This window comes from Sorex fumeus, unplaced genomic scaffold (genome assembly GCF_029834395.1).
Source record: "Sorex fumeus unplaced genomic scaffold, SorFum_2.1 ptg000081l, whole genome shotgun sequence".
Taxonomy (NCBI): Eukaryota; Metazoa; Chordata; class Mammalia; order Eulipotyphla; family Soricidae; genus Sorex; species Sorex fumeus.
This window is the reverse complement of record NW_026606138.1, coordinates 8,215,724-8,242,096: the sequence shown is the minus strand read 5'-3', so window position 1 is coordinate 8,242,096 and position 26,373 is coordinate 8,215,724. Positions and strand designations below refer to the sequence as shown.

The following is a 26,373-nucleotide window of genomic DNA, read 5'->3' as shown; positions in this document are numbered from 1 at the left end:
GCTAAAACTTGTCACTGTCACTGTCCTCCCATTGTTCATCAATTTGATCAAGCGGGCCCAGTAACGTCTCCATTGTGAGACTTGTTACTGTGTTTGGCATATTGAATGCGTCATGGGGAGCTTGAAAGTCTTTGCCATGGGGGCGAGATACTCTCGGTAGCTTGCCGGGCTCTCCCTCTCCGAGAGGGGCAGAGGAATCGAACTCAGGTTGGCCATGTTAGCCACTTGCAAAACAAACACCTTACCCACTGTGCTATCGCTCCAGCCATTTAGTACAAGAGAATTTTTTATGTACTAAATGAATATTTCCATCTGCAGTATCTTGCCTATCCCTCTGATTATCCTGATGTTCTCCACTGATCTAAATTTAATAGCAATTCCATCTTTACTATAATACCTTATATGCCTCAACATTTCCAACAGTAGTTACTTATTTTGTGGTTCTTTTGTTGACTTACTAATTTTCTGAAGGATGTGTGGTTGTTACTTTTTGAACTTGAATGTAATGTCACTGATTCTCATAGAAAAAATATGCAAAATTCTATAGGCCTCTATTTTCAACTTAGTTGAAAATTTTCAATTTACTCTACTTTCAATTTACTAAGAGAGTTATGTGTATACGTAAACTAGACTTAGTTCATTATAAATAAAGTTGAAAAATGAATATAATTTTAAGAAGCCTAAAGTCCATAAAGACAACTAAATGTTGTCTAGATTTGTATGGTAGGTAAAATCTAGGTAGCATCTTACAACAGTGATTTTATATTCCTGATTTGCAGACTACTGTTGATCTGTAGATATAAAAAGGTTAAAAAGCCACTGTTCTAGATTCTGCTAATGCATGAACACACACATACATGCATTTGAAACTCCTGGAAATTGTGGGAAATATTTTCCGTTGTCTTGGGTGGCTACAGATTTAAATTTCTTTTATTCTTTTTAATTCTTCATGATAAATGGCTATTGGCTTAGCTCTTTATAGTTTGATTTGCCACTGATTAACCATACAAAACTAGTGATGAATATTTGAAACAGCAGTACTTTTTTATTGATGCTTTTCAATAATTAGGCTATAAGTATGCAATTCAAGTACACTTCTCTTTCGTACTGATACTGCAAAACCAGATTTGTATATCTTATGCTCAGAGCTAAAATTACTTGTACATAGAAAAATGGGAATGGTTAAGGTAAATGATCTCTCTTGTTCCATTTAAAAATAGAACCTGGTTAGGAAAGTGAAATAACTACAGTTCTTAACTACTTACAGAGTCCTAGTTGCCTAATTTCTCTACCACTTACTTGAGCACTTTAACAACTAATGTCTTAAATTCACTGCGGTCTAATTCCCTCTAGGTTAGGGAAATTATGTTTTATGAGCACATAGCTCTTGGAACTAGGTTGACACGTTCAAAACAAATATCTGATCGACATAGAATAGAACCTAAGTGCATGCAGTTTAGTCACTTCAGACAAGTCTGAATTTAATAAGATATTTAATTTTAATTAATATTTTAGTAATGTTATATAATTTTTACTTTGGCAGGTATAAATATAATATATTAATAAATCAAAATATGGGAAGTGGTTAAACATTTCTGATGTTCATAAAGTTCTCCACTGATATTCACTGCCATACTAGGAATCACAAATTGTTAATGCCTAGATCTTAACAGGAAGAATTGCCAATATAAAAAATAAAATATTAAAAGCCAAAATCACAATTCGGAACTAATGACTTTTATGACAAGTAGAAGTCACCCAAAATTTTTCTGAATATCTTGTAATAAGATGAGTTGCGCTGATGTACACAGGTGCCCAGAGGATTGGATTACCTTGTATCCATTTTCAGAAAGCTATAATAATGGAACGTATTTCAGGAGAAAATAATTGAAACAAAGTTGCTTAATCCAAGTGTATTAAATCAAATAAAGTTAAACTCATCAACATTTTTTGACTCACTGGGACAGGAAATTACAAAAGAGAAGGCAAGAGACAAAGGTAACAAAATATGCTGGTTGTTAACTGATAAAGTATATAAACAATGGCTTTTTGTATGAATTAATGGACTAAACAAAATGAGGAAATTAGTATTCTATTTTGATCCCTAATCAGTGCTTTCTTTTTTAAAGAAGAGTGGAGTGAAATATAAGTGACTTTACACATAGGGAACATCAGTTTTTGAGGATGACTTTCAAGTTCACTCCCAGTTTTTTCCTGATAAATTTTCCAAGGGTATCTGATGCCTTATGTTTTCTAACCACCACCTACCTCGTATTACAAAACCAAAGGTATTGCCTTCTTTATGTAAAGTGACCTCCACCGTTCGGAAAATAACGCTTGATCCTTGAACAGCTGATGCATGCAGAAAAGAGAAAGGAAAATATAAGCCTTAACTTGTAATAATATTTCTAAATTTGTCAATGTGTTATAAAATACTACAGATTTTTGTAAATAATTCTTGCTTTGAGTAATCAAATAGCAATGATTTCCTTTAAAAGAAAATGCTGAAAAATAATTATAATGACATACACATGCTATAAAGCTATTCGCATAAGTGACATAATGGTCTAAACACAATATTAAAATCCTCAATATTACCTTTACTCTTGTCTGACAAGTTTCTGGATAGAAAAATCACAAAAAAGATATTCTTCTTATAATAAGTACAATTGATTTATATTTATAAAATGAAAAAGCAATATGATTTTTATAAAACTTCTGAAATAATGTAATCTAATTTTTTGCAATTAGCACAGGAAGAAAAAGATTGCCAAGAATAGATTAGCTGACGCAAATAAATTTCCTGACACAATATATTGCAATTAAACAAAGACACCAGTAGACCAAATGAAATTTGGAGAAGGGTAAAAAAATTTTAAATATATTCAAAATATTACTCCTGACTAATATAATAAAGATCTACTTCATTTCACTTGATACCATCATGCTTATGTGGTATTTGCCTTATTACTCTCATTTCACAAAATGAAATTGCACTGCAAAGTTGCAATCTCTAATTATACTGCACACAGTCTAAGGGTACAGTTGTATGAAGGTGTAGTCACTAAAATATTCAGTTAAACTACTTGAAAAGTTGCTTGCCTTAGAGGCAGCTGAATTGGTTAAATCCTCAGCAGCACACTCAAACTCTACCAGGAATGATCCCTAAGCATAGAACCAGGAGTAGGCCCTGGGCACAGTCGGGTGTGGCCCCCAAATCAAACCAAACCAAACAAAAAAAAATCAATTAGTAAGTAATTCTTCACAGTAAATTATTGTTGAATTTTTAAAATTACACAAATTAGTGTTATACTATAGATACTATATATCCTAATGTAATCAATGTTATACTATAGTATATACTATAGATACAGAATGTTTGCTGCAGGGTGACTTTAGGTTGACCTTGCGACCACTCACTACAGAATGTTTATTCATAAAAAATGTTTAAAAACTGAAGAAAGTGATGGCTTAAATGATCTCTAATCTAGTGTGTTCCTGAACAATAACACATTTATTACTAGATCTTGAGGGGTTTATCATATAAAGTTATCAGTAAGAAAACACACACAAAATTTAAAAGCATGTTCTTCTCCTTCTTTTCCTTCTTTGTTATTTTGTCCACATTCAGTGTTTTCAAGGCTTATTTCTGACTCTGCACTCAGGGACTGCTGGTGGGACTTAGGGGACCATATGAGGTGTCAGGAATTTGGCCACATGCAAATGGCCTACCCATTGTCCTATTTCTCTAGCTCCTCAAATGTATCTTTTAAATAATCTTTCCTTTGCTAGTTAGATACAGAAAATGATTTTAATTAAGTATTAATTAAAATTATTTTTAACTATTAGATTCAGAATCCTCAAAGAATTAGACATGATTATGAAAACACTGCAGTTAAATTCACAAAACTGCTCACATATGGCTGGGAAATAAAGTATAATACTAACTTGAGTATGCTAAAAACAACATTAAACCCTACAGCTGAACAAATATTTTGGTATACTGCTGATTTAATTAAATGTCATATTCTTGCTACCAGGGGAATTTTAGTTTATTCTAATCAACTAGGAACAGGACATAGAACTAGCTAAAATTGTTGAGGTACAGTTTTAATTCAATAATCTTAAATAAAATATTTTCTTATTTCTATGACCCAAAAGTCACTTGAAAATATTAACTAAGAACATGACCTTTTTTGGCTTTATTGGTACAGGAGAGAAGAGGCTGGGGGAGAAATAATTGAGCATCTATCGCATGCCAGGAACTCTGTGAAGTGGTTCACAAATACCATTTCATTTTGATCATTAAATCAACTTTCAATTATATAAAGCCAAACTCTAATTGACTGCCACCTGTCCTCGTTGGCTGGGTGTCTGTCATGGGAAATGCAAAGCACTGTCATTCTACTTTGCTTGAGATAAATCATACTGACCACGAAATCTTCCAACCAAATCTATAGAGAGTATAAAAACATTTGGCATTGACTGCAACCTTAGAATATTCTCACTATTGCCGGTCATCATTTATAAAGATAAATATGAAAGTAGACTCCATTTTAGTATATTTAATGACATTAATTTGAGCTTCCTAATTTTTATCTGTATATCTCTTCTTGAGAACTGGGTTGAACTATTTGGTGCCAGAACAGCTTATACTTCCATATGTGGATATCAGGATACACTTAAGGAACATTTTCAAAAAAATCAAATCCAAAGGAAACTACTTTCACAATTTAAAACTACTTGGTATGTCCGTTGTACCCTTGTCTCTTGTAACCATATATGAATATGCCTTATTCTTCTGGACTACAATTTATTAAAATTTTTATTTATTAAATTAGACTTCTAAATTACATACTATTTCCATGCCTTGCCAACTCCTAAATCAAGAGATGCTGTGTACTCCACACTCCATTTTGTTGGATTTGTCTGTGTGACTTGCCCAGGCATGTGGAATATGAGATGCTTAGCAGAGGCTGGAACTGTGCTGGGGCTCTCCTGCTTCCCTCGTTATTGCTAATCCCTTCTCTTGCTACTGTCACAAGTGGAACTTTCCTTGGGTAGCTCCTTCTCCCTCATATTGAATTCCACATATGAACCAGGGGGAAGGGAGCATGAATTCCTCCCACTCTTTCCTCTTTCTCTTCCCTTTTCCCTCTTCTGCTTTTTCTTCTACTCCTCTTTGGTCAAGCAGATTAGAATTGAGAGGTTTAAAGGCCATCAAGGCAATATTTCAACAAATTTATTTGAACTTAAACACACAGTCTTCCTGAGAGAAAACTAGTCTGATTTAGCTGATGGTTTAATAAGAACCCTGGTTTTGTCACTCAGCTTTTGTCGTGGACGTTTTATATAAAATAAATGAGGCAACTCTTAATTTCAAGGTTTGAATAGAAACTGCATTTAAAGATGTACAGAATAAGCATCATGCCAGAAAAGTAGTCTTTTTAATGGTTTACTCTAGAATAAAGAATTTAGGTTGTTCAATTAAAAGAAATGAATGAGAATTATATAATATTTCAAGATTCCTTTTAGGCTAATTGAATGAAAAATTTGAAGGCATTGTTCTAAACTTTGAGTACAGAGAACCAGAAGATATAGAGCTTGCTGGTGCTTGGGTAATATCTTCTCTAAATACAATCTCAAATAAAAAAGATTTAAAAAAATACAGTTATAGTTCTTAGGTAGAGCAACCATTTCATTTTCATAAGGAAGTAATTTCCAAAAAGGCTTTCCCAAAGTCAAAGTTCTATTTTTCCTCCAACAGAACACACACACACACACACACACACACACACACACACACACACACACTTCCTTCCTTCTCTCGGTTCTGGGCTCGGGGGTAGACTGAAACTCCAATGGAGGTGATTCTTGAGAGAGTGTCCAGTCTTGACCTCAGGTGCCCTATCTCTCAGCAGTTAGCTTCCGCTGGTGGCTTTCTCCTGCTTAGGCTGTCAGAGCTCAGTGAAGGGGAGGCTTATTAATACTTTCAACCTCTTTGAACTCAAAGACCTTATTAATTTATCCAAACATAATAGAAAGAGACAGAGAAAATCCCTGGAGAATCAAGCTCCTCTATCTTATTTTTACCATAAAATTCACACTTCTGGGTTAAAAAAGAGTCATTCCCCCCTTTTCCATCATTTATATTGCATGAACACTGAAAAGCTGGAATCATCACCAAGTCAGATAAGTTTTAACACCTGAATACTTGGATATGCATCTTTTCCTCTTTAACCCTATGAGACATGGTATTTTAGCCAAAGCTTTTAGGCTCATACCCTCTAATCTAGTCTCAGTTTGTCATATATATAATGGTAAAGTCTAAGAAATCAGTGGTAAAGTCTTAAACATTTAGATCAGATGATTCTGATCCTTGGCTTTTAAAGTACTTACTATCTCCTTCTGCTTGCCTGACACCTTGAAAGTTCCACTGAGATCCTCCATGGTTTTGTTCCCTTTACCTCACAAACTGCAGCACCACTTCTGCCTTTCCTTTTACTTTCCAGTAACTCCAATTTGTTTGCAGTTCCACCCGTTCTAGGCTACTCTCACCTCCTTGCTGGATCCTGTATTTGTAATGTTTTTCTTCCTACTGAAATTTCAAGTTCATAATCTCTTTCAGATCTACTTAGATATGTTCACATTTTTCTTTTTGGAGTCACATCTATCAGTGCTCAGGGTTTACTCCTGGCTCTGTGCTCAGGGATCACTCTTGGCGGTGCTCAGGGGACCAGGTAGAGTGCCGGGAATCCTACCCAGATCTGCTCTATGCAAGACAACACCTTAACCCTTGTACTATCTCTCCAGCCCCAGAAGCCTTTGATTCTACATCACACAGGACACTGACATCTCTGCTGCTGGCATACTTGAAAGCCATGCTTAAGAATAAGGTATAGCTCTTTGTACCTTTTAGGAAGAGATAATTTCATTGATACTCATTCCTCAGTGGAATAAAAAAAATATGCAAAGTATTAGCCTGAGGTAATTGACTTCTCTTAACTCTTGGGCAATGATTTTAGATTTTATTCAGAGCAAACAGATTCTTTTAAAATTTAAGAAAATAATACTTTCATTGGAATAATTATTAATGTACAAATACATGACTTGCAAATATATGACAATTATATACATATTTGATGTGAATACAGCATTCAATTTTTTAGTGTTTTCCTTTTGGAGCTACCTTAGTGGTACTCAGGGGTTAACTCTTGGTTCAGTGCTCAGGGGTCAATTCTAGTGTTCTGTCCCTAGTGTTGTGCTGAAGATTGAATTCAGGACTCCTGCATGGAAAGCATGTACTTCAGCCCTTTGCGTTATCACTCCAGTTTGAGAATTGAATTTTTACAAAAAAATTAACATTTATTATAGTCATTTTACATTTGAGAACTCTAAGTCTCAGAAAACTTAAATAATATGCTCAAAGTCATAAGACTAGAAAAGGGCAAAGCTGGGCATTTACTAGTTATAATTAGTTGACATTTAACAAAGTCTTAACCTTCTGTGTTTACTGGTCACTGTGGCTGAAAGTGAAAAATGCTGTAGCAAGGTTTTTGAACACAGAATTAAATTGATTTTATTATAAAATTGCCACTAATTTTATTTGTGTTACATATGGCAGTAAGACGAGTAAGGAGCGGGTGCTAAAAATCTCATGACTGGGATGAATGGAGACATTACTGGCATCTGCTCGAGAAAATCGATGAACAACGGGATGACACTGATACAGTGACACATTTATGTTAAGGATAATTTGCTGGGGCCACAGAGATAGTACAGGGGTTAAAGCCTGCCTTACATGCTGCTAAGTCAGCACCACATACGGTTTCCTGAGCACCAAGAGTGATTCCTTATCACAGAGCTAAGAACAAACCCTGACACTGCTGAGTGTGGCCCCAAAATAAATAAAAACGAGTAAATACTTGTGACTGTTATGTATACTTACCTTCTAGATTCTCTCATCTGCATTGAAGTTTATCTCAAGCTTCAAACACAACATACATTCATTCTGTTTCCATTACACTTAAATTTCCTTTTCTTCTCCATTCTATTGCTTGAACTCTAAACCATATATTCTGTTCTCTTCCTGACATCAGCTCCTGCATACACACTAAGCATCTCAAAGGCAGCATTTCCAACAATCGACTTTTGGTCTCTCCATCACAGATCAGCACTGCCACATCACTAATGGCACCTCGAGCTTTCCAGTTCCTCAGATGCAAAACCTTGGGGTGGTCGTTTCTCTGCCAACCCTATCGAATGCTCCGGGAATGTCTGTTGGATCTTCCTCCAGATCAAATAAGGAATGAATTTGCTTTTGACGATCCCCATGACCATGTCTCACCTGGATCTCTTCAATAGCTTCTTACCTGACAGCTCAGCTGCTACCTTGCCTCCCGCAGTGACAAGAGGCAACTTTTGAAAACATCAACCAGATCATGTCCTAAAGTAGACAATGCCTTTCTGTGTCAGTCCTAGTAGAAATTTCAGGTTCTTCCAAAGGTCTTCAAGGACATCTTTATCCTGGACATTCCTGACCAGCTGCTATTCCTCCATTCTTTCAGTTTACTGGGCTCCAGTTACTCTGCCCCAGAGCTTCTAGAACAACCCAAGATACTTTCCTGATTTTTAGCCAATTATTGGCTGATGTTTCTTCCTGGAAACCTCTTCCCCCAGAAATCCCAACTTCCTCACATCCTTCAAGTTACTGGCTCAAGCCATCCCTCAATGAAGTGGTTTTGAACCACCCTATTTCAAATTTAAACCCACCTTCATTCCAACACCCTCAATCTCTCTCCCTGTTCTACTTCCTCGTCCACATAGCAGCCATGGTCCATGGTCTTCATACTATGTATGTAGTTTTACTTTAATTTTCTGTTATTTCTGATGTAATGTAAATTCTAGTGAGCTCCCAAGCTCCTAGGACCTAGTGGTGGCTAGAATATAACAAGAATTCAGTAAGTCCATGATGAACTAATGATTACCCACTGTTACTTATCAATCTGAGTGCTCACAAGAAGAACAAATAACTTGCCCTTGGTAGCATCCATGTGAATTACACCATAGAAGAAAATGTCTTCAAGGACATCCCTATCCCATATGCAAAGGAAGCACTTTACCCTCCTGTATTATCTCTCCGGCCTCATTTGTGCATTTATTATTTAGCAAAAATTGTATAGCACCAGATGTTGTTTGTATCTATACATCCCACGGTGCTTTACAAATATAAAGTCATTTAGTCTTCTTAATAGATCTATGAGTAGGAACTAATATTATCCCCATTTTCTAGATATAAGAAGTGAGACATGGGAATCCTCAAAGGAGTGGAGCTAATAAAAAGTGGGAGCAGGAATGTGAGCCTGGGTCTCTCTTTGATACCGAATTTTAGCTTCGCTCTACTGACATTACTGTAATGAGGAATTAACATATCAAGTTTCTTATAAAAGTATTCCTGTTATCATTATTACTTGACAATAATGGAATCTGAGATATTCTCATGTTACAGAAATTAAGAATTATAAAACAATCAACATAATATCCTATGGGAAAAACTATTTCCCGTAGACTGTATCAGGAAGTTCACCAATGCACAGAACTTATAAATATGTTGACTGCATATTAAAATAGGTTAAGTGACCAATACCATATTCATCTTAATGGAACAGGAGACCAATATAATTTCATTGCTATCTAAGTCCTTTCCTGATCAGACTCTAAGATCATCAATTCTAATAACTGCTTTGCTTTGGGAAAAACATGGCATTCTCTTCCACCCCTAATAGCGACTACTTACAGACCGGCGGCAGCTCATACTCAACTTCAAGAACCACTCTTTCCCCAACATTCTTCAGCAAGCTGATGATCTCATCATGGCGAAATTTGGCCAGGTTGATCCCATTCACGGCTTTGATATAGTCCCCCACATCAAGCTGATCACTTCTGCAAAACAGACAATATTTCAGCTGGCCCAGCCTCACTGCAGACCCACGTGACTAGCTTTTCTGCTTCTCTTCATGAATAAGCACATAAATCTGGGGGCAGGAGGGTTGACAGAAGTCACTGCCTCCTAGGATAGAGTCAGTTTCTTAGAGGCAAGAGAAAACCCCAGGCGGATAGAGACTAGATCTTTTCCACCCCAGCTGACTATCAGATTTTGAAACTCCTGCTCTGGGTGAGTAGCTGTCCCTGATTTCTTCCTAACCCTTTGACTCTTTGACTTTTAAAGAGCGCCATAAAATAAAGTAACGAGGCAACTGTTTTTAGTTGCACTACTCATAAAGTGCTGATTCTTTGGGGGCAGATGACCCAGATCCTGGAACACCACGATAGTCTCTCTCTCCTTATTCCCTCCTATTCTGGTTGCCTGACTTCTGAACATTTCACAGCTTTCAATATCCCTGGGAGTTTGTTCAAGGCCAAGGGACAAGCTGACTTTGCTTTTATTTACTGATAAAACAAAAGTACTGGTGAAGAAGAAATTCCAGCACAGGTATTGGGCTCTGACCTACCCGGCTCTCTTCCACTGGACAACTTGGCCCAGCTTGGGGCCTTTAGTAAAATGCTTAGCCAAGTGTGCAAGACCAATGATGACTATGAAGATTCACATCACTGATAAGGCCCTTCAAAGATATTTTCTCCCCAAATAGAACCACTTCATTTGTTTTTCTGATCTAAGTTTAGCTCCTGGTCCTGCCTGATCTGCTTCAGTCAGCAATACCTGCTGCCACTCTCAGGTATTTAAACACTCATAGCAACTTAATTACCTGAGACTCTGTGGCAACACTTATAGCCGCTGTTAGGAAGAATGAAGTCATGAAATTTGCTTATAAATGGATGGATATGGAGATTATCATGCTGAGTGAAATGAGTCAGAAGAGGAGGGACAGATATAGAAAGGCTGCATTCATTTGTGGGATACATATGTATATATGCACATATTACAACATATATGTATATATTACATATGTATATTATATGTATATATATATATTATGAGACTAATATCCAATACCAAGGTAAAATGGAGCCAGGAGGACTGTTCACTGGTTGGAAGCTTGCCACAGAGTGTGTGTGTGGTGTGTGTGTGTGTGGGGTGGTGGCAAAGGGCAGTTAGAATAGAGAAGGGATTAACATGAAAATATTGATTGGAAATGATCATTTTGGACTTTTATTATCTGTATTACAAATCATAGAGCCCAAAAGAATATATATATATATATATATATATATATATATATATATATATACTGTCCTCCCATTGTTCATCGATTTGCTTGAGCAGGCCCAGTAACGTCTCCATTTTGAGACTTGTTGTTACTGTGTTTGGCATATTGAATATGTCACGGGGAGCTTACCAGGCTTTGCTGTGCAGGCGAGATACTCTCGGTAGCTTGCCAGGCAGGCTGCGCACAAGGCAAACGCCCTACTGCTAGGGCAGCCCGCCCGGCCTAGCCGGGTTCAATTCAGAGAGAGAGAGAGAGAGAGAGAGAGAGAGAGAGAGAGAGAGAGAGAGAGAGAGAGAGTGAGGGGCTGGAGCGATAGTACAGCAGGTAAGGCATTTACCTTGCACATGGCCAACATGGCTGACCTGGGTTCGATTCCTCCGCCCCTCTTGGAGAGCCCGGCAAGCTACCGAGAGTATCTTGTCCGCACGGCAAAGCCTGGCAAGCTCCCTGTGATGTATTCAATATGCTAAACACAGTAACAAGAAGTCTCTCAATGGAGACGTTACTGGGCCTGCTTGAGCAAATCGATGAACAATAGGAGGACAGTGCAGTGCAGTGCTATATATATATACATATATATATATATATATATATAGAGAGAGAGAGAGAGAGAGAGAGAGAGAAAGACAGAGAGAGACAGAGAGAGACAGAGAGAGAGAAAAGGGCCTGCCATAGAAGGTAGGTGGCGGGGGAGGAAAACTAGGACCATCGGTGCTAGGAAATGTGGAAATGTGAACTGGTGAAGGGACAGGTGTTGGAACATTATATAACTAAAACCCAATCATGTACAACTTTGTATATAACTGTGATTCAATTAAAAAAAAAAACAAACCACTTACGGCTGCATTTTACTCTTTGGCCATGTTATCTTTATGCCCCAACTTTTCACATTTTTTAAAATGCTACAAACCTCCTTAGGTTAGGAATGTATCATAATTATTTTAGTTTTACTGTATCACTGTCATCCTTTTGATCTTTAAATTACTCGAGCAGGCGCCAGTAATGTATCTATTCCTCCCAGTTCTGAGATTTTAGCAGCCTCTTCTTACTCATCTTTTTCCAACGATTGGAGACTCTTTCAGGGTCAGGGGAATGAGACCTGTTGTCGTTACTGTATTTGGCATATCGAATACGCCTCAGGGAGCTTGCCAGGTTCTGCCTGTGTGGGTGGGATACTCTAGGTAGCTTGCCGGGCTCTCCGAGAGGCATATATTTATATATTCTTCTCTATGATTTGTTGCCTACAGTTTGAACCCCATTAGATATTGTGTAGTAATAGTGGAAAATGGGTAGGAAGTGTCTGGAGTGTGGTGATGGTTGGGTAGTGAAGGTTGGCTGCCAGGGTTGGGTCCCTTGGGGCGGGGAGGGCTCTCACCCGCCCCACAGCCTGGCACAAAGTCCCTGCACATGAATGGATGAATGAGATTCCCACTGTCCCTTCCTACTATTTTAGTTTATTTACTATAAAATGATAACATCTTAAACCAATGTTTTTCAGTCATTTTCTGACCCTGGCTACCTCCTGACCTTGTTTCCTTATTATAACACCCCCCCCATACCTTCATCCAACCAGCTGACCCCCTATTCTTATACAGTGGTCCCTTATTAACATAACTTTCACCTGCCCCTCCAGGCCCTTCCTCTTGGAATATTCTGGGGGCCAAAGTATGTCACAGGATCTCCTGTTGAGAAATGCTGACTTAAACAACGACTCTTGAACAATGGGTAACACATTTGGTAAACGTTTTGGAAATAGCTCAGTTAAAAATATACAGTTCACTACTAGTTTTAATTATAGTATCCATGAGACCAAGAATGATATTTCTACCCCATTTAGACTTCCTGCAGAGGTACTATTGGAAGGTGTTCTAGAGAGGGGACCTCTTGCATCACAGATTATTAGCCAGGAGAGTTAAAGAAACACAGGAGGCAGAGGTATGGGGAAACACCTCTTACAAGACTATAGGAAGGAGACCAAGGTGCTGGAGTTGACATTAGCCTGTTTTATACACAATAACCTCAGACCACAGAGTGATAATAGACTTCTGCTCATGAACTCTACAAACAGGTTAATCACCAAAAGGAATCACTCTTTCAGGGAACCCTTTATAAGGCAAGAACTTTGTAACTCAGGTGGAATGATGTGGACAAGAACTGGGATCCAGATTAAAAACGCATTTGGGGGGCCAGAGTGATAGTAGAATGGGTAAGGTGCTTGCCTTGTACACTGACAACCGGGTTCTATTCTGGGCATCTCATGTGGTCCTCTGAGCACCTCCAGAAATAATTCCGGAGCACAGAGCCAGGAGTAAACCCTGAACATCACTAGATATGCCCCAAAATACAAACAAAAAAATGCATTCATCTCCCTTTACCTGACCAATGACTGTTGTGCCCTCTTTCTTGGGGGTGGATTGCAAATGTGTGCCTAAAGCAAGCCCGCTCCCACCTGACAGCCAGGACATCTTGTCTTTGGAATAATTATAATGAGCTGTAGGTCCTGAGAACCAGGACAAAGAACCTCCTCCTCTAAGCCTGCTGGTTCTTTCTGGAAATCATCTATCTTGAGAAAAAGCTTTCCAAGATGAAAAGTAGAGAAGCTGTGGACAAGGGAACATTTTTAACTTAGAAACTTGGAGTTGGCCTCCTACACGTCCTCGGCAGGTAGCCCCCCACGGCCCACCCTGCACACAACAGGGGTCCTCTGCTCCTCATTTAGATGATTGGAGGGTCTCATTCCCCCAGCAGCCTGTCTGCTGCTCAGCAGCACCTTTGGGAGCCAGATCCAGACAGGTGTTTTACAATTAAAATCTTAGAAGGGGACTGGTTACTCCTGAGCTGATATGATTCTCCCCTGTGGCTCTGGCATAGACCGGAAAAGCCAGGCATCTAAAAGAGACCCCCACAGCGCCTGGGCCTGGCAGATGGCAGCTGCCATTTATTTATCATGACCTTTTCTGATGGCGCTTTAATTTTTGAATTAATTACACCCTGTGTTTCTTGCCCACATTTCCCTGATACACAGTTACCTAGCAGCGATCCCTCCTTGCCGCAGATTGGAGACTCTGGGCTTGCCATCCTTATCAATTCCTCCTGACACTGTCAGCCCAAGTGTCGTGCCTTCCTTCTTCATCAACTCGACGACAGTGCAGCCCTTGAATTCCTCTGTTGGAAAAAAAAAAGAGCGTTTGCCTTATGAAATTAGAGCCAAGGCACCAATATTTTTATGTATGGGACAACGACTCCTGTAAACTCTCCACTTTGATGAAAAAAACAATCGGTGACCTCTTTTCCATTGCCATTCGCAAAATATCTCATAAAGATGTGCATGCAGAAAAGGCTGAGACCGATCTTTCAATACAGGATATTAAAATGGGTACCAGCGGGGCAGTTCACTCTGGATTCACAATACATAGTCTGACATAGCTTATGTACAGATGCTAATAGTCACCCATGTTTTCTACAGGTCTCACGTGACTTTCTCTCATTTCTTTCCTTGTAAATTTCAAAAGGAACAATTGAAAATTGAAAGACAAGGGTCTAGCAGAGACTTTTAAATAATAACACAAATGCACCGAGGGCAGCAGCTGATTCCAAGCTCCTGGAACATTTCAGCTGCAAAAGTCAAGTGACACTGAGGAGAGCTGTTGACAGGTTTAAGACAAATATTATTAACACTACCTGGTTTTTTTTTGGGGGGGGGGTCATACCCAGCAATGCACAGGGGTTACTCCTGGCTCATGCACTCCGGAATTACTCCTGGTGGTGCTTGGGGAACTGTATGGGATGCTGGGAATTGAACCCGGGTTGGCTGCATGCAAGGCAAACACCCTACCCACTGTACTATCACTCCAGCTCCTGTTTGGTTTGTTTTTGATCTCAGGAAAGAAAGTACAGTGGTGGCCCAGGGGATGGTGCCATGGCAAAAGCACCTATCTTATATGTATGAGACTGACTAATTCTTTGTTGCAGCCCATATGCACCAAGCATGGTTCTGGAAGCTCTGCTGTTGGACACCCAGAATTACTAAGGAGTGTGCACTCGCTTGTGAGCAGCACAGCTCATCTGTGATCTCCCTGGAAAACACTACAAAGTGTGTGCATGAACACAACCAATAAAGTATGTGACCCCCAGCAAATAACAAAGCCACATGTATCACCACTGATGAGTACCACAACCATCTTTGCAACCATAACAACAAAAGGAAGGGGTAACACAAGCTAAAAGATTAAAGAATTAATAAATAAAAATTACAATGATTTGTACAGTACTTTAGATACCTTACAGAATTAAGTCATAATATGATAAGTCAGGGTTGGGCCTCAGAAGTTCCCAGTAACAGTCATCAATATGCTTCTTTACTTATCAAAATTGAAACTTCTCTCAGATCTTATAAGGATAATGTCTCTAAAAGAGAGCTGAAATCTTTTGATTTGGGGTGCAAAAGAGGTACTAGGATATTAAACTATACCCTCTTTCCTGATGGGGCTGGACTGAGCTGCCAGGGTGAGCCCGTGTAGACTGCACCACACAACGGGCAGGAATATAGGAACCCATGAAAATGGGCGAGATTTCTCGTGTGTCCTGACTAGTTTGGATGGGGCTGAACATTTTCCCCCTTCAAACTGCCTTCAGTAAATAATTTCAGTATATTGTAAGGGGCAGTTTTCCTTTTCTCACAAAAGCCTGGCTGGTCTTTGACATAGCTTATGTACAGATGCTAATAGTCACCCATGTTTTCTACAGGTCTCACGTGACTTTCTCTCATTTCTTTCAGGTGTTAACCAGGCCTGATCTTTGGGATGTAGATTCCAGGCTCTAGGCAGACTAGTCTTTGGGATGTAAATCCAAATATTTGTAGCCCAAAAAAGGTTTCTGTTTCTGTTTTGGTTTTGTATCTTCTTTCTGGAGGCCAAAATTACTGGACTAAGGACTCAAGGAAACAATGCGTTTTGCTGCCTCAGTGTTCTTTCTGTAACTCCTTTTGATGATGTCAATGTATGGCACCTTTTAGAGGTACCATGATCAATTAAAGGAGATTTCGGGGCTCTCACAGGTCTTTGCCACAGGTCTGAGAGAACCTGGGTCCTCCATGACTTAAATTTCTTTCGTGTTCCTTGTCTCAGCACCTCCGACTGGACGAACGTTCACGCAACACTTTCCAGAAATAAAAATGAGTGGGGTTCAGTATTTCTCTAGTCAAATCATGATAAACATTTCTCGAATTCTCCATAGTGGTATACCCTGCTTGGCATACACTCTGGGCAGGAACTAGGGGAAAACAGACAGTTTTCTAGTTCCTCCTAAAGAAGATTGTTAATTCCAGGGACTTAAACTTCTAGAATATAAAAAAAATCCAAGAAAGGCCTTTCAAAGTTCAAACAACAGAAAGATGATGTGCAACCTCTGTCCCTTCCTTAATGCTATGTTACTGAGTCACTGGCTGTGTCAAAAATCTGCATGAATGTGTAGCATAAAGGTCTAATTATTGTTACACAAACTATCCCACTAGAAAACGCATGAGCAAAACCATGCGAGGGAAGGAAATGATGGCTCAGAGTGGAGAAAGAACAGGGCTGGCGGGGAAGGAGCCTGAGAAGGAGGTGGTGTTCCTTCTCAGTCTGGCTGTGTATCTTGGGCCCTCCATGACATAAATTTCTTTTGCGTTCCTTGTCTCAGCGCCTCCGACTGGATGAACGTATCTTCCTGACCTGGCTTTTAAGGTTGCCGGTTCCCTGGTAACCTATGAGCCCCAGCAGGCCTTCCCTGTCAGCCTCCTTTTCCTGGTGTTTTACACTATGGAGTCCAGAGCTGTTACTGTCCCTTTTTGCAGAAACCCAGGCAGAGTCTGTGAGTGCAAGGGACGTCAGCCTTGTTTACTACATTCAGATGAAAGACCAAATCATGATTGAATTCAGGAATCAAGTTTCCTGTCACGCGCACAATAGCACAGTGACTTTTGCAAAAAAAGTATTTGCAAAAAAAGCCCATAAGGGTCTCCGTTTCACCTGTGCCTCCGCTCCCAATGCAGTACACAAGAAATACATTGGTTTAGGGGCTGGAGCAATGATACAGTGTCTAGGGCATTTGCCTTGCATGTGGCACACTTGGGTTCAATCCCCAGCTTACCATATGGTGCCCTGAGCACTGCCAGGAGTAATTCCTGAGTGCAGAGCCGGGAGTAACCTCTGAGTGTTGCCTTGTGTGACCCCAAAATGAAAAAAAAATTGATTCAGTGGAGTTCATGCCCAATTCAATAAGCTTAATCAATGGCTGAGTAAATAGCAGTACACTTACACACACATACACACACACACACACACACACACACACACACACAAGAAATACATTGGTTCAAATAATATTTGAAGAGAACAACTTAATAACCAATATCTAATAGTCCTCCTTGGCAGACATCTGTGCATAAATTATTTAAAAATTAAGTTAATAACTAAAGCAATGAAAATTATGTAATAGATGAACATTCATTCCACAGAATCAGAATGTCCTGCACAGTTTTGCATAATCTTGAAATATTTAAAGTCATCCTGTATATTTAAGGATGAGATTATATATCTTTATGTGAAGAGGCAGAAGCAGTTTTTTTAGGGCCAATCTGAAAGGCTAATCAGAAATGCACAAAAAAGGAACTATGACGTTGTAATACCATAGTCATTAAGAAAATGTTTCAACTCATAAGACCTCACTCAAATTCAGGCTTTTGAGAACATACTTCCTGCATAAATTGGGACAGCATAGCGCTGGAGCAGTCTGATGGGATGTGGATAATGCATGTTTTTTCCAGAAGAACCCAGGTTCTTCTTCTCAAGCTTCTGCCTAAAGCCCAATCATCTAGAACAGCCAGGATTTTTTTAGCTTCCAATGTCCTCCATGAGCATATAAATTTATCTAGGCTACCTCTAAAATTTATCTAGACTACCTCTAATACCGGTATGAGTCAACACCTTGTTTTATTTTTTTCTTTGTGGGTGACACCCGGCATTGCACAGGGATTACTCCTGGCTCTGCACTCAGGAATTACCCCTGGTGGTGCTCGGAGGGCCATATGGGATGCTGGGGATTGAACCCAGGTCGGTCGCATGCAAGGCAAGTGCCCTACCCGCTGTGCTATTGCTCCAGTCCCTCAATTTCACCTTGTTAAAAAAATCTCAATTCTTTCCTTAATAGTTATTTGATAACATGAAAGAAAATATTCATGTACCGGTTAATTGAGTATAGATTCTAACATTTACTGAGTGCCTATTATGAGCCAGTCAACAAAGTTCAAAATGGAAAAAGTCACAGAATCTTGGACTCAGGGATGCAGCTTAGTGACAGCACCCATACTTTGTAGGTGTGAGGCAGAGTGTGATTCCTGGCACCACCTCACATTCCTGAGTGTGATTCCCATAGCACTGCCATGCAATCTCCGGCTCCAGTGCAAGTGTTTAACCTCTGGCAGCCTTTAGCCAAGTATGTGACTTCTGGAGATAGTAACAAGGGCAACACGAAGAAAGGGAAGGGGGAGTGGAGGCGTCACAGCAGCTTCCAGTCTAATTATAGCGGTCACAGACCATGGTGGCACAGTGTGTGTTACAGAGAAGAGAGACAGAGAATAGACGGTTTCGGCAACAATGTCAATTGAAGGTATGATGTTGCAAATACAACATCTATTTCACAATTCTGTCTTCTGTCCAATCCGTCTGGATTATTGATCAGGATTAGCTGAGCAGAACAGGCCCAAGCAGGAATCTAAATTAGGCAAAACTCAGGAGTAACAAGAATATTGTTGCAAGAAAATGCGCTGAATCACAAGAAAGCTAACTGCCAATAAGTATCTCGTCCCTGAAGAATTGACTACATCTTTTATGGTTTTCCTGATGCAGGGAAGAGAAAAGCAGCTGTCTGGAGAGGAATGTGCTTCTCAGCGTTTGCTTTCTGCTAACCTGCTTTGTCCACTAGACTCATCAATCACTACATGTCTCTTTTGGTATTTAATGTTTGCATAATGATCTAATGGCAAAGAGAAATGAAGACAGATGCATTCATTTGCATGAGTTCACTTACATATCAAGGTTTACTGAACAAAGCTTTGCAGCTACAGAGTGGAACTTGAGCCACTTAATATGTACTGAAAATTTCTTTTCTTGTAATTTAAATTGCAAATATTTCTCCCAGTTAAGGAGGACTGGGTAGCAAAGAATGTAGTCTCTCAAAGTTAGCATGTAGTACAGGGAAGAGAAGATGCCTAATGGTTAAGTAATAAAAGGTTTTGGATTAGACATTTTTCTTACTCACAATATTTAATGACCTTAATAAGAGACCCACAGACTTATTTCTGTACGAAGAATCATTCAACATAATCAACAAACACATCATTGACAGAATGGGATTTTATTTTTCTTTCTATACATGATTTGCTAGTCTTAACTACTGAACTCCAGAAGACTTTAAAAAAACTAGTGAGTTTTAGCAAAAACAAGAGTATAATGAAAAAATTCTTGCTAACAAGAAACTTTAATCATATAGGTATATAATGAATATGTAAAATCCATAGCCTCTATAGAGACTAATGATGGAAATCAGAAATTATTATAGAAAATGGCTATTTGCAATAGTAAAAAATTTCCTTGAAAATAATTAAATGAAAATTGTGTGATATCTATAGGAAGAAAACTTGGGGACATAAAAAAGGGTCTTTGGCAGTTTGGAGTGGTGGAGGCAGTATAAATTGGCACATCAAAAGCATGAATGTTAACATTATTTTAACCATGTTACCTTAACTACAATAAAAATAAATAAAAATAAAATCAAAACAATGATAAGGTGTTTCATTAATATACTCAATGAAAAACTGAGAATTATTATATATATTACTGTGGCTTAGACTTTGGAAATACAACACTGAACAAAATAGATAAAATCCCTGTAACAAAAAATGACTATTCCAATAGATAGCGAACCTGACATCAAAAAATGTTAATTTTCCCTAAGTTAATCTATAAACTTCAGGGAAGTTTATTATAAGATTATTCAGAGAAGCAATAAAAATGCCAGCAGAACTTTGAAGTATGAACTATATTTCTTTTTCTTTGGGTCTACCAAGCCAATGCTCAGGAGACTGGGAACCACTCCCAGCAATACTCAGCCAAGTGCACTGGACAGTTAAATACTTGGGCCTGCAGTGAAGTCCTGCTCAGGTGAGTGATACTGGGGGACACCTGGGCCACTTCATTCTTTGGGAATTCACATGGCCATACTCAGTGGTACTTGGGTATTCATGCAGTGCCAGGAAATAAACTTCAGATCTCCATGTGCAAAGCCCTTTGGTTTATGCGTCAACTTTTAGTTGATTTCATTTTATTAGAAAAAAGAAATATGTATTGTACAAAGATTTTTTGAAAAATTGACTTCCCAAAGTATGCTGCTTAATTGTGGAAAAGAATAGAACCTACCCATGATGTTTATCTGAACAAGGTAATGGAGATATGACTAGATGTAAACTATGAATCATATTTCCCCCAAAGAAACATTTTTTTAAAGGACATACTGGAAGTAGGGGTGTGGGAATAGGAGGATGGCAAAGCCTCTCTACTTTCATATCCTGCTCAGAGTCTGAAGTATTTAGAATGGAGAAGAAGTGTGGGAAGAAAGGAGGAGAGGAACCAGAAAAAGACAAAAGGAAGGAAAAAATACAGGAAAAAAATATAGGTCTCAGGTATTCAGTATCCATCTTAAGCCACCCTAGTGGTTTGCAGTATAGTTTTGCATAAAATAAAGGTTCAGCATAATAAAGATTTTATTTTCTTTTGAGAAAATCTTGGCACCTGGAAATTATTGTCTCGTTGTATATTAAAAAAGTTAATTCAGATGGAAAAAAAGAGACAAATTCCAGATGATTTCATGTGTGTGTATAACATAGAGAAACAAAGTAGATAAACCTGTGAAACAAGACAAAAACAAGCCCTTGAATTCTGACAACAGAACTGAACATATGAGCTGGAGGAGCAAAGGGTGGAGGGGTCCATCCAGAAAACTGTGGTGGAGGGTTATCAGTATTCTGGTGATGGAGCAGTGTGGTGACAAACGTTCAGAGTGGAAACCTTACACACCTCAAACTTACACTGTGAAGCAAGCCAGCGTTACCTCAATGAAATAAAAAAAAAAAGAGGAAGAAGAAATATTGTTATGCTTATACCAGAAAAAAAAGTTTTTTTCTATGTTTTGGCAAGTCCCTATTCAGGGTCGAAATGAAGAGGAGTTATTCTCACGTTTTGGCAAGTCCCTAATCTGGGGCTAAATGGAGAGGGAATTCAGAGAACTTCAGGGGCTAAATGAAGAGGAAATCACAAAGCAGACAATGAGAGCAACAGCTGCTGAAAGTGGGCAGACAAACAGAAAATGATGGTGACAACCATTTGTGATCGAGAACCATGACAAAAGTAAGGAAAAGAGTTATTGTGGTTCAGCCGACAGGCTGCCTAATCAGACTGGGCAAGTGCTGGGGTGGGAAGCATGTGGTGCCAGGGATGGGAAAGATGCCAGCATGCAAGGCACGTGCCCTACCACTGAGACACACTGCAGCCCCGGGCAAACACCGCATCCCTCCTACCCAACTCCTCTGACAAATGAAAATCCAAACTGATCCAATATTCCTTTGGGTGATTATTATACTTTCACCATTCTAAGACTGTTAAATATGTAGAATTTTAATATGAAATACTTCTGTGGCTGATTTTTGGTAGTCACACTTTCTGGTGATTCGTCTGAGTTGTGTGTAGTAAGAGTTTGCTTCCTCTTACTGCAAAATACTACCCCATGGCCCAGATGGATCCCAGTTACTTAACCATTTATTTGACAAAGGACATCTTCATTGTTTCCAGTTTGGGATGATAATTTAAAATAAAAAGCTCCTGGAAACATTCAAGCACAGACTTTTGTGTCAACCTAAGTATTCACTTCTCTGGAATACAAACCCAGGAGTATAACTGCTAGGTCATATGGTAGTTTCATATTTATTTTTCTAATAAACTTCTAAGTTGTTTTCCAAAATAGCTGCATCGTTTTTTCCCACGAGCAGTGTAAGAGTGATACAATCTCTCTGGGTCCTTAATAGTATTTGGTGTTGTCACTAAGTTTTTTATTTTATTTTACTCATTCTGGTAAGTGTGCCATGATATCTAATTGTGGTTTAATTTGGGGGTAATTTGAGATATTTCCCCAATGAGAAATGTTGAATCTTTTTCATGTGTGTGTGCATTTATATGATATCTGTATATCCTCTTTGGTGAAATGGTTATTGCCCATTTTCTAATTAGTTTGCTTTTTTACTGTTGAATTTTGAGTGCTGTTTATATAATCTAGATACTAGTCCCCAGCTGAATATGCTATTTGCAAATATCTTTCTCCAGATTTTCTTTTCATTCTCGTATCCATGTTTTCTGTAAATATTTAAATTTTGATGAAGTCCAAGAGGTCAATTTTTCCATTTATTGAAAGGAAATGTTATCAAGTCTAAGATTTCTTTGGTGAATTTTAAGCATTTGTGAAATTTCTTCTAATTTTATTCTAGTTTCTAAATGTTCTATATTATGGCCTACATTTTAAGTTTATGACTTAATTTTGAGTTCATTTGTAACATGAGACTTGGTTAAGACTCACAGACACAAACTTATGGGGTGAGGGAGAGGTCTATGAATGTTCAATTGTTGAACAATTATCTTTCCTCCATTAAACTGATTTTACATATGCATGTAAGGGGGTATTTCTACATTTTATATTTTGTTCCTCTTATCTATATGTCTATCCACACAAACAGCATTAGTATTGCTCCAACTATATGTTTTGTACCAGGGTACACTGATTCTTTCCACTTTGCTATGCTTTAAAAAATGTCTTCCCATAAAACCAAAAAAATCTGGTCTATTTCTACAAAAATTTTGTTGGGATTTTTGTGGGAATTTCATTAAACCTGTATATCAATTTAAAGTAAAAAGAGATCTTTGCTCTTTCGGTTCAGTTCTCTAGCTCATGAACATCATTGTCTCTCCTTTGATTTCTTTATGATCATTTTTTATGATTTAGGGAAAAACTATGTATGTTTTGTTACCATTTAAGTATTCCATTTTTGGGGGTGGGGGCACAATTGTAATGACACTGATTATTAATTTTGATGGATTAAGTGGTAAGAGTGAATATCCTAGCCTTATTTCCTATTTTAGTCGAAACACATTCTTCCACTAGTGAGTACTATGTTAGCCGCATGTTTTTTGTAAGTTCTCTATAAAATTAAGAAAGCACCCCTCTGTTCCCATTTTAAAGTTCTTCTCATAAAATTTGTTAGATTTGTTAGATCTTCTCTCACCCTGATCAATACAATATTTCTTCGTTAGCTGAAAATATAATGTATCGCACTGAATAATTTTCTGACATCAAAACACTCATGTGTCTCTGAAATAAGTCCACTTACTTATGGCATATACATTTTAAAAACAGATCAGTTAATTTGGTCTCCCTGAATGAAGAAGCTGCTACTTTTGTGGTAAATGTGTTTTGCTTCACAGACAATAGTGCTGTGATGAAATGGTTAGTCCATGAGTCTGCAAATAAATGAATAAATCACACACCTGTTAAAAAAACATATTAACTAACATTCTATTGGTGTTTATGAATGTATATACACTTATTAATTTTAAAGAGGTCATCTTTCTGTAGGGGTTGGTTGTGCTTATAACTGTTTTCCTTCTTATCTTACAGGTGCCCCTTTAATACTTCTTTTAGGTGTGGTCTTGAGTCTATGAAGTTCTTGAGCTGTTATAAAATGGTGTATCATTCAATCAAGTTTGAGTGAGAGTTTAGCTGGATAAAGTAATCTTGGTGAGGCGTTCAGTTCATTGAGTTTTTTCACTATATCCTACCATTGTCTTCGGGCTTGAAGGGTTTCCTCTGACAGGTCTGCTGTAAATCTAAGGGTTGCTCCTTTGTATATGATTTCCTTCTTTGACCTTGCTGCATGCAGTATTGTGTCTCTATCCACGGCATCCATCATTCTGATTATTCTATGCCTTGGAGTGTTTTTATTAGGGTATCTTTTAGCTGGCACCCTTCTGGCTCCTTGAATCTGGATGTCTGCATTCTTTAACTCTGAGAGCTTTTCAGCAATGATTTCTTTCACTGTAGCTTTTTTTTTTAATTGGGGTTGCCTCCCTGTCCTTCTGGAACTCTGATGATTCTAATGTTCCTCTTGGCATCATCCCCTTGGTCTCTGATTCAGCTTAAAGCTATTTTGAGGTCTTTTCCCATTGCTTGTTTTTACTTTATGTGATTTCTGTTGCTTATCTTCAAGCTCACACACCCTGTCTTTGGCTATAGTCATTCTACTGGTGAGGGCACCCACCCACCCATGGGGTAGTATTTTGCAGTAATACTTTATTTGTGACACTTCTTTTTGTAGCTTTTTTTAAATTTCTGCTCTCATTTCTTCCTGTATTCTCTCGACTATCCATTCCACTGTTTCTTTCATTTCTTCCTTTAATTTTCTGGATGTCTCCTCCATTGGTTCTTCGAGTAGTTTCTTGAACATCCTCAGCGTTTTGTCTCAGAATTCTTTATCGGAGAGAACATATTTGTGGGTAACCCTGTTGAGGATTCGGGACTCTTTTGTTTGTCCTCTCCTCGTAGTGGAGATTTGCGCCATTTCTTCATGCTGTTGTGGTTGTCTAGAGGTAAAACCTTGGATTTCACTATTACTATTCCCTCTTATTGCGGGAAAGGATTCTGAATAAAGTCGGTCAATGGTGGTCACCCTTTTCCCCTTCGAGAATCTGTCCTTCCTCTCAGGCATTATTCTGTAGCTTATGATGGGCATCTAGTGAAGCATTGGAGGAGGTGCTCTTTTATATTGGGCTTGTACAGCTTCTTGTGTACTGGTCTTTTGTTGGAATTGGAGTAGGCCAGTGGATTATTGTTGTATTGTGGTTGAGGCGGTCGGGACTTTTTCCACAGAATTAGGTGAGTTGAGAGTGCTGGGAGTGGGAAAAGTAACTGCGGCCCCCTCGGAGAAGGCCATGCTCACTTTTGAGGAGGCCATCCCCCCTACAGTGGAGGCCACACCCCGAGCCAGTCCAGGGACCCGCTGACTGAGGAACCTGCAGAGGAGGGCAGTGTTGTGAAAAGGTGGGCGGGCAGGCGGTTGGGCGGAACTCCAGTAGGTGTTCCCCAAAGTCTCCTTCGACTGCCTGGCAGTGGGTGCCCAGCACAGGTAAAGAAGTGCAGCAGGGAAAGGGCTGATATATATATATATGTATATATGTATATATATATATGTATATATATATATATATATGATTTTTAAAAAAATTTTTTAATGTTTATCAGTGAGACACCATGAGGTACAGTTGTAGACTTACAAATTTTTGTGCTTGGGTTTCAATTATACAATGATCAAATACCCATCCCTCCACTAATGTCCATTTCGCACCACTACAGATCGCAGTATTCCTCCCACCCCCCATTCCCCCCCAATCCCCCCTGCCTTTGGGGCAGGGCATTCCCTTTTGTTCTCTCTCTCTCCTTTTAGGTGTTGTGGTTTGCAAAAGAGGCATAGAGTGGCAATCATGTTTGGTCTATAGTCTATTTTCAGCATGCTTCTCCCATCCTGGGAGGATCCTCCCAATACCCTTTTGGTAGGGCTGGATACAACTTTTTTTGAGGGGACATTTTTAGATGGCAAATTCAGTTTCCTTAATAATTATTGGGCCATTCAGATGGTCTATTTCATATTGGGTAGTTTGTTTTCCTCAGAGGATTTGTCAATTTAATTTTATAAAAATCTTGGCAGGTGGAGAACCAGACACAGTATTTCTAAGTATTACAGGTAATTTTAATGAAGCTATTTAAGATGGAGAGATGCTGATATAGGACTGGTACATGAGACAAGGTTAGTGGAAAACAGCCAAGGAAGCAAAGAAGCAATGCTATGATTAGAATTTTAGAAAAGGTCAGCCTGTTTTAAGTGTAAAGCAATGAATTCAGTAATGATGACATGAGTTATAGGGATAAGCATTAGATTTGGGTTCAGGAAAAGCTTAGAAGGCCATCACGGTAACAGAATGAAATAATAATGTTTGAATCGGTTGTGTAAACA

At 38.7% G+C, this 26,373-nt stretch overlaps 1 protein-coding gene across 12 annotated transcripts in view; it reads right to left on the bottom strand.

Annotated features, from left to right (window-relative positions):
* GRIP1 (glutamate receptor interacting protein 1) overlaps positions 1 to 26,373 on the bottom strand; it is a 798,871-nt gene that overhangs the window by 178,843 nt on the left and 593,655 nt on the right. For all 12 annotated transcript variants that reach the window (XM_056130719.1, XM_056130715.1, XM_056130718.1 and 9 more), the window contains 3 exons: positions 14,258 to 14,393; positions 9,797 to 9,942; positions 2,269 to 2,352 (listed from right to left, as the gene is read on the bottom strand). In XM_056130719.1, coding sequence (XP_055986694.1) covers positions 2,269 to 2,352; positions 9,797 to 9,942; positions 14,258 to 14,393 — 366 coding nt within the window. The remainder of the gene's footprint in view (positions 1 to 2,268; positions 2,353 to 9,796; positions 9,943 to 14,257; positions 14,394 to 26,373) is intronic.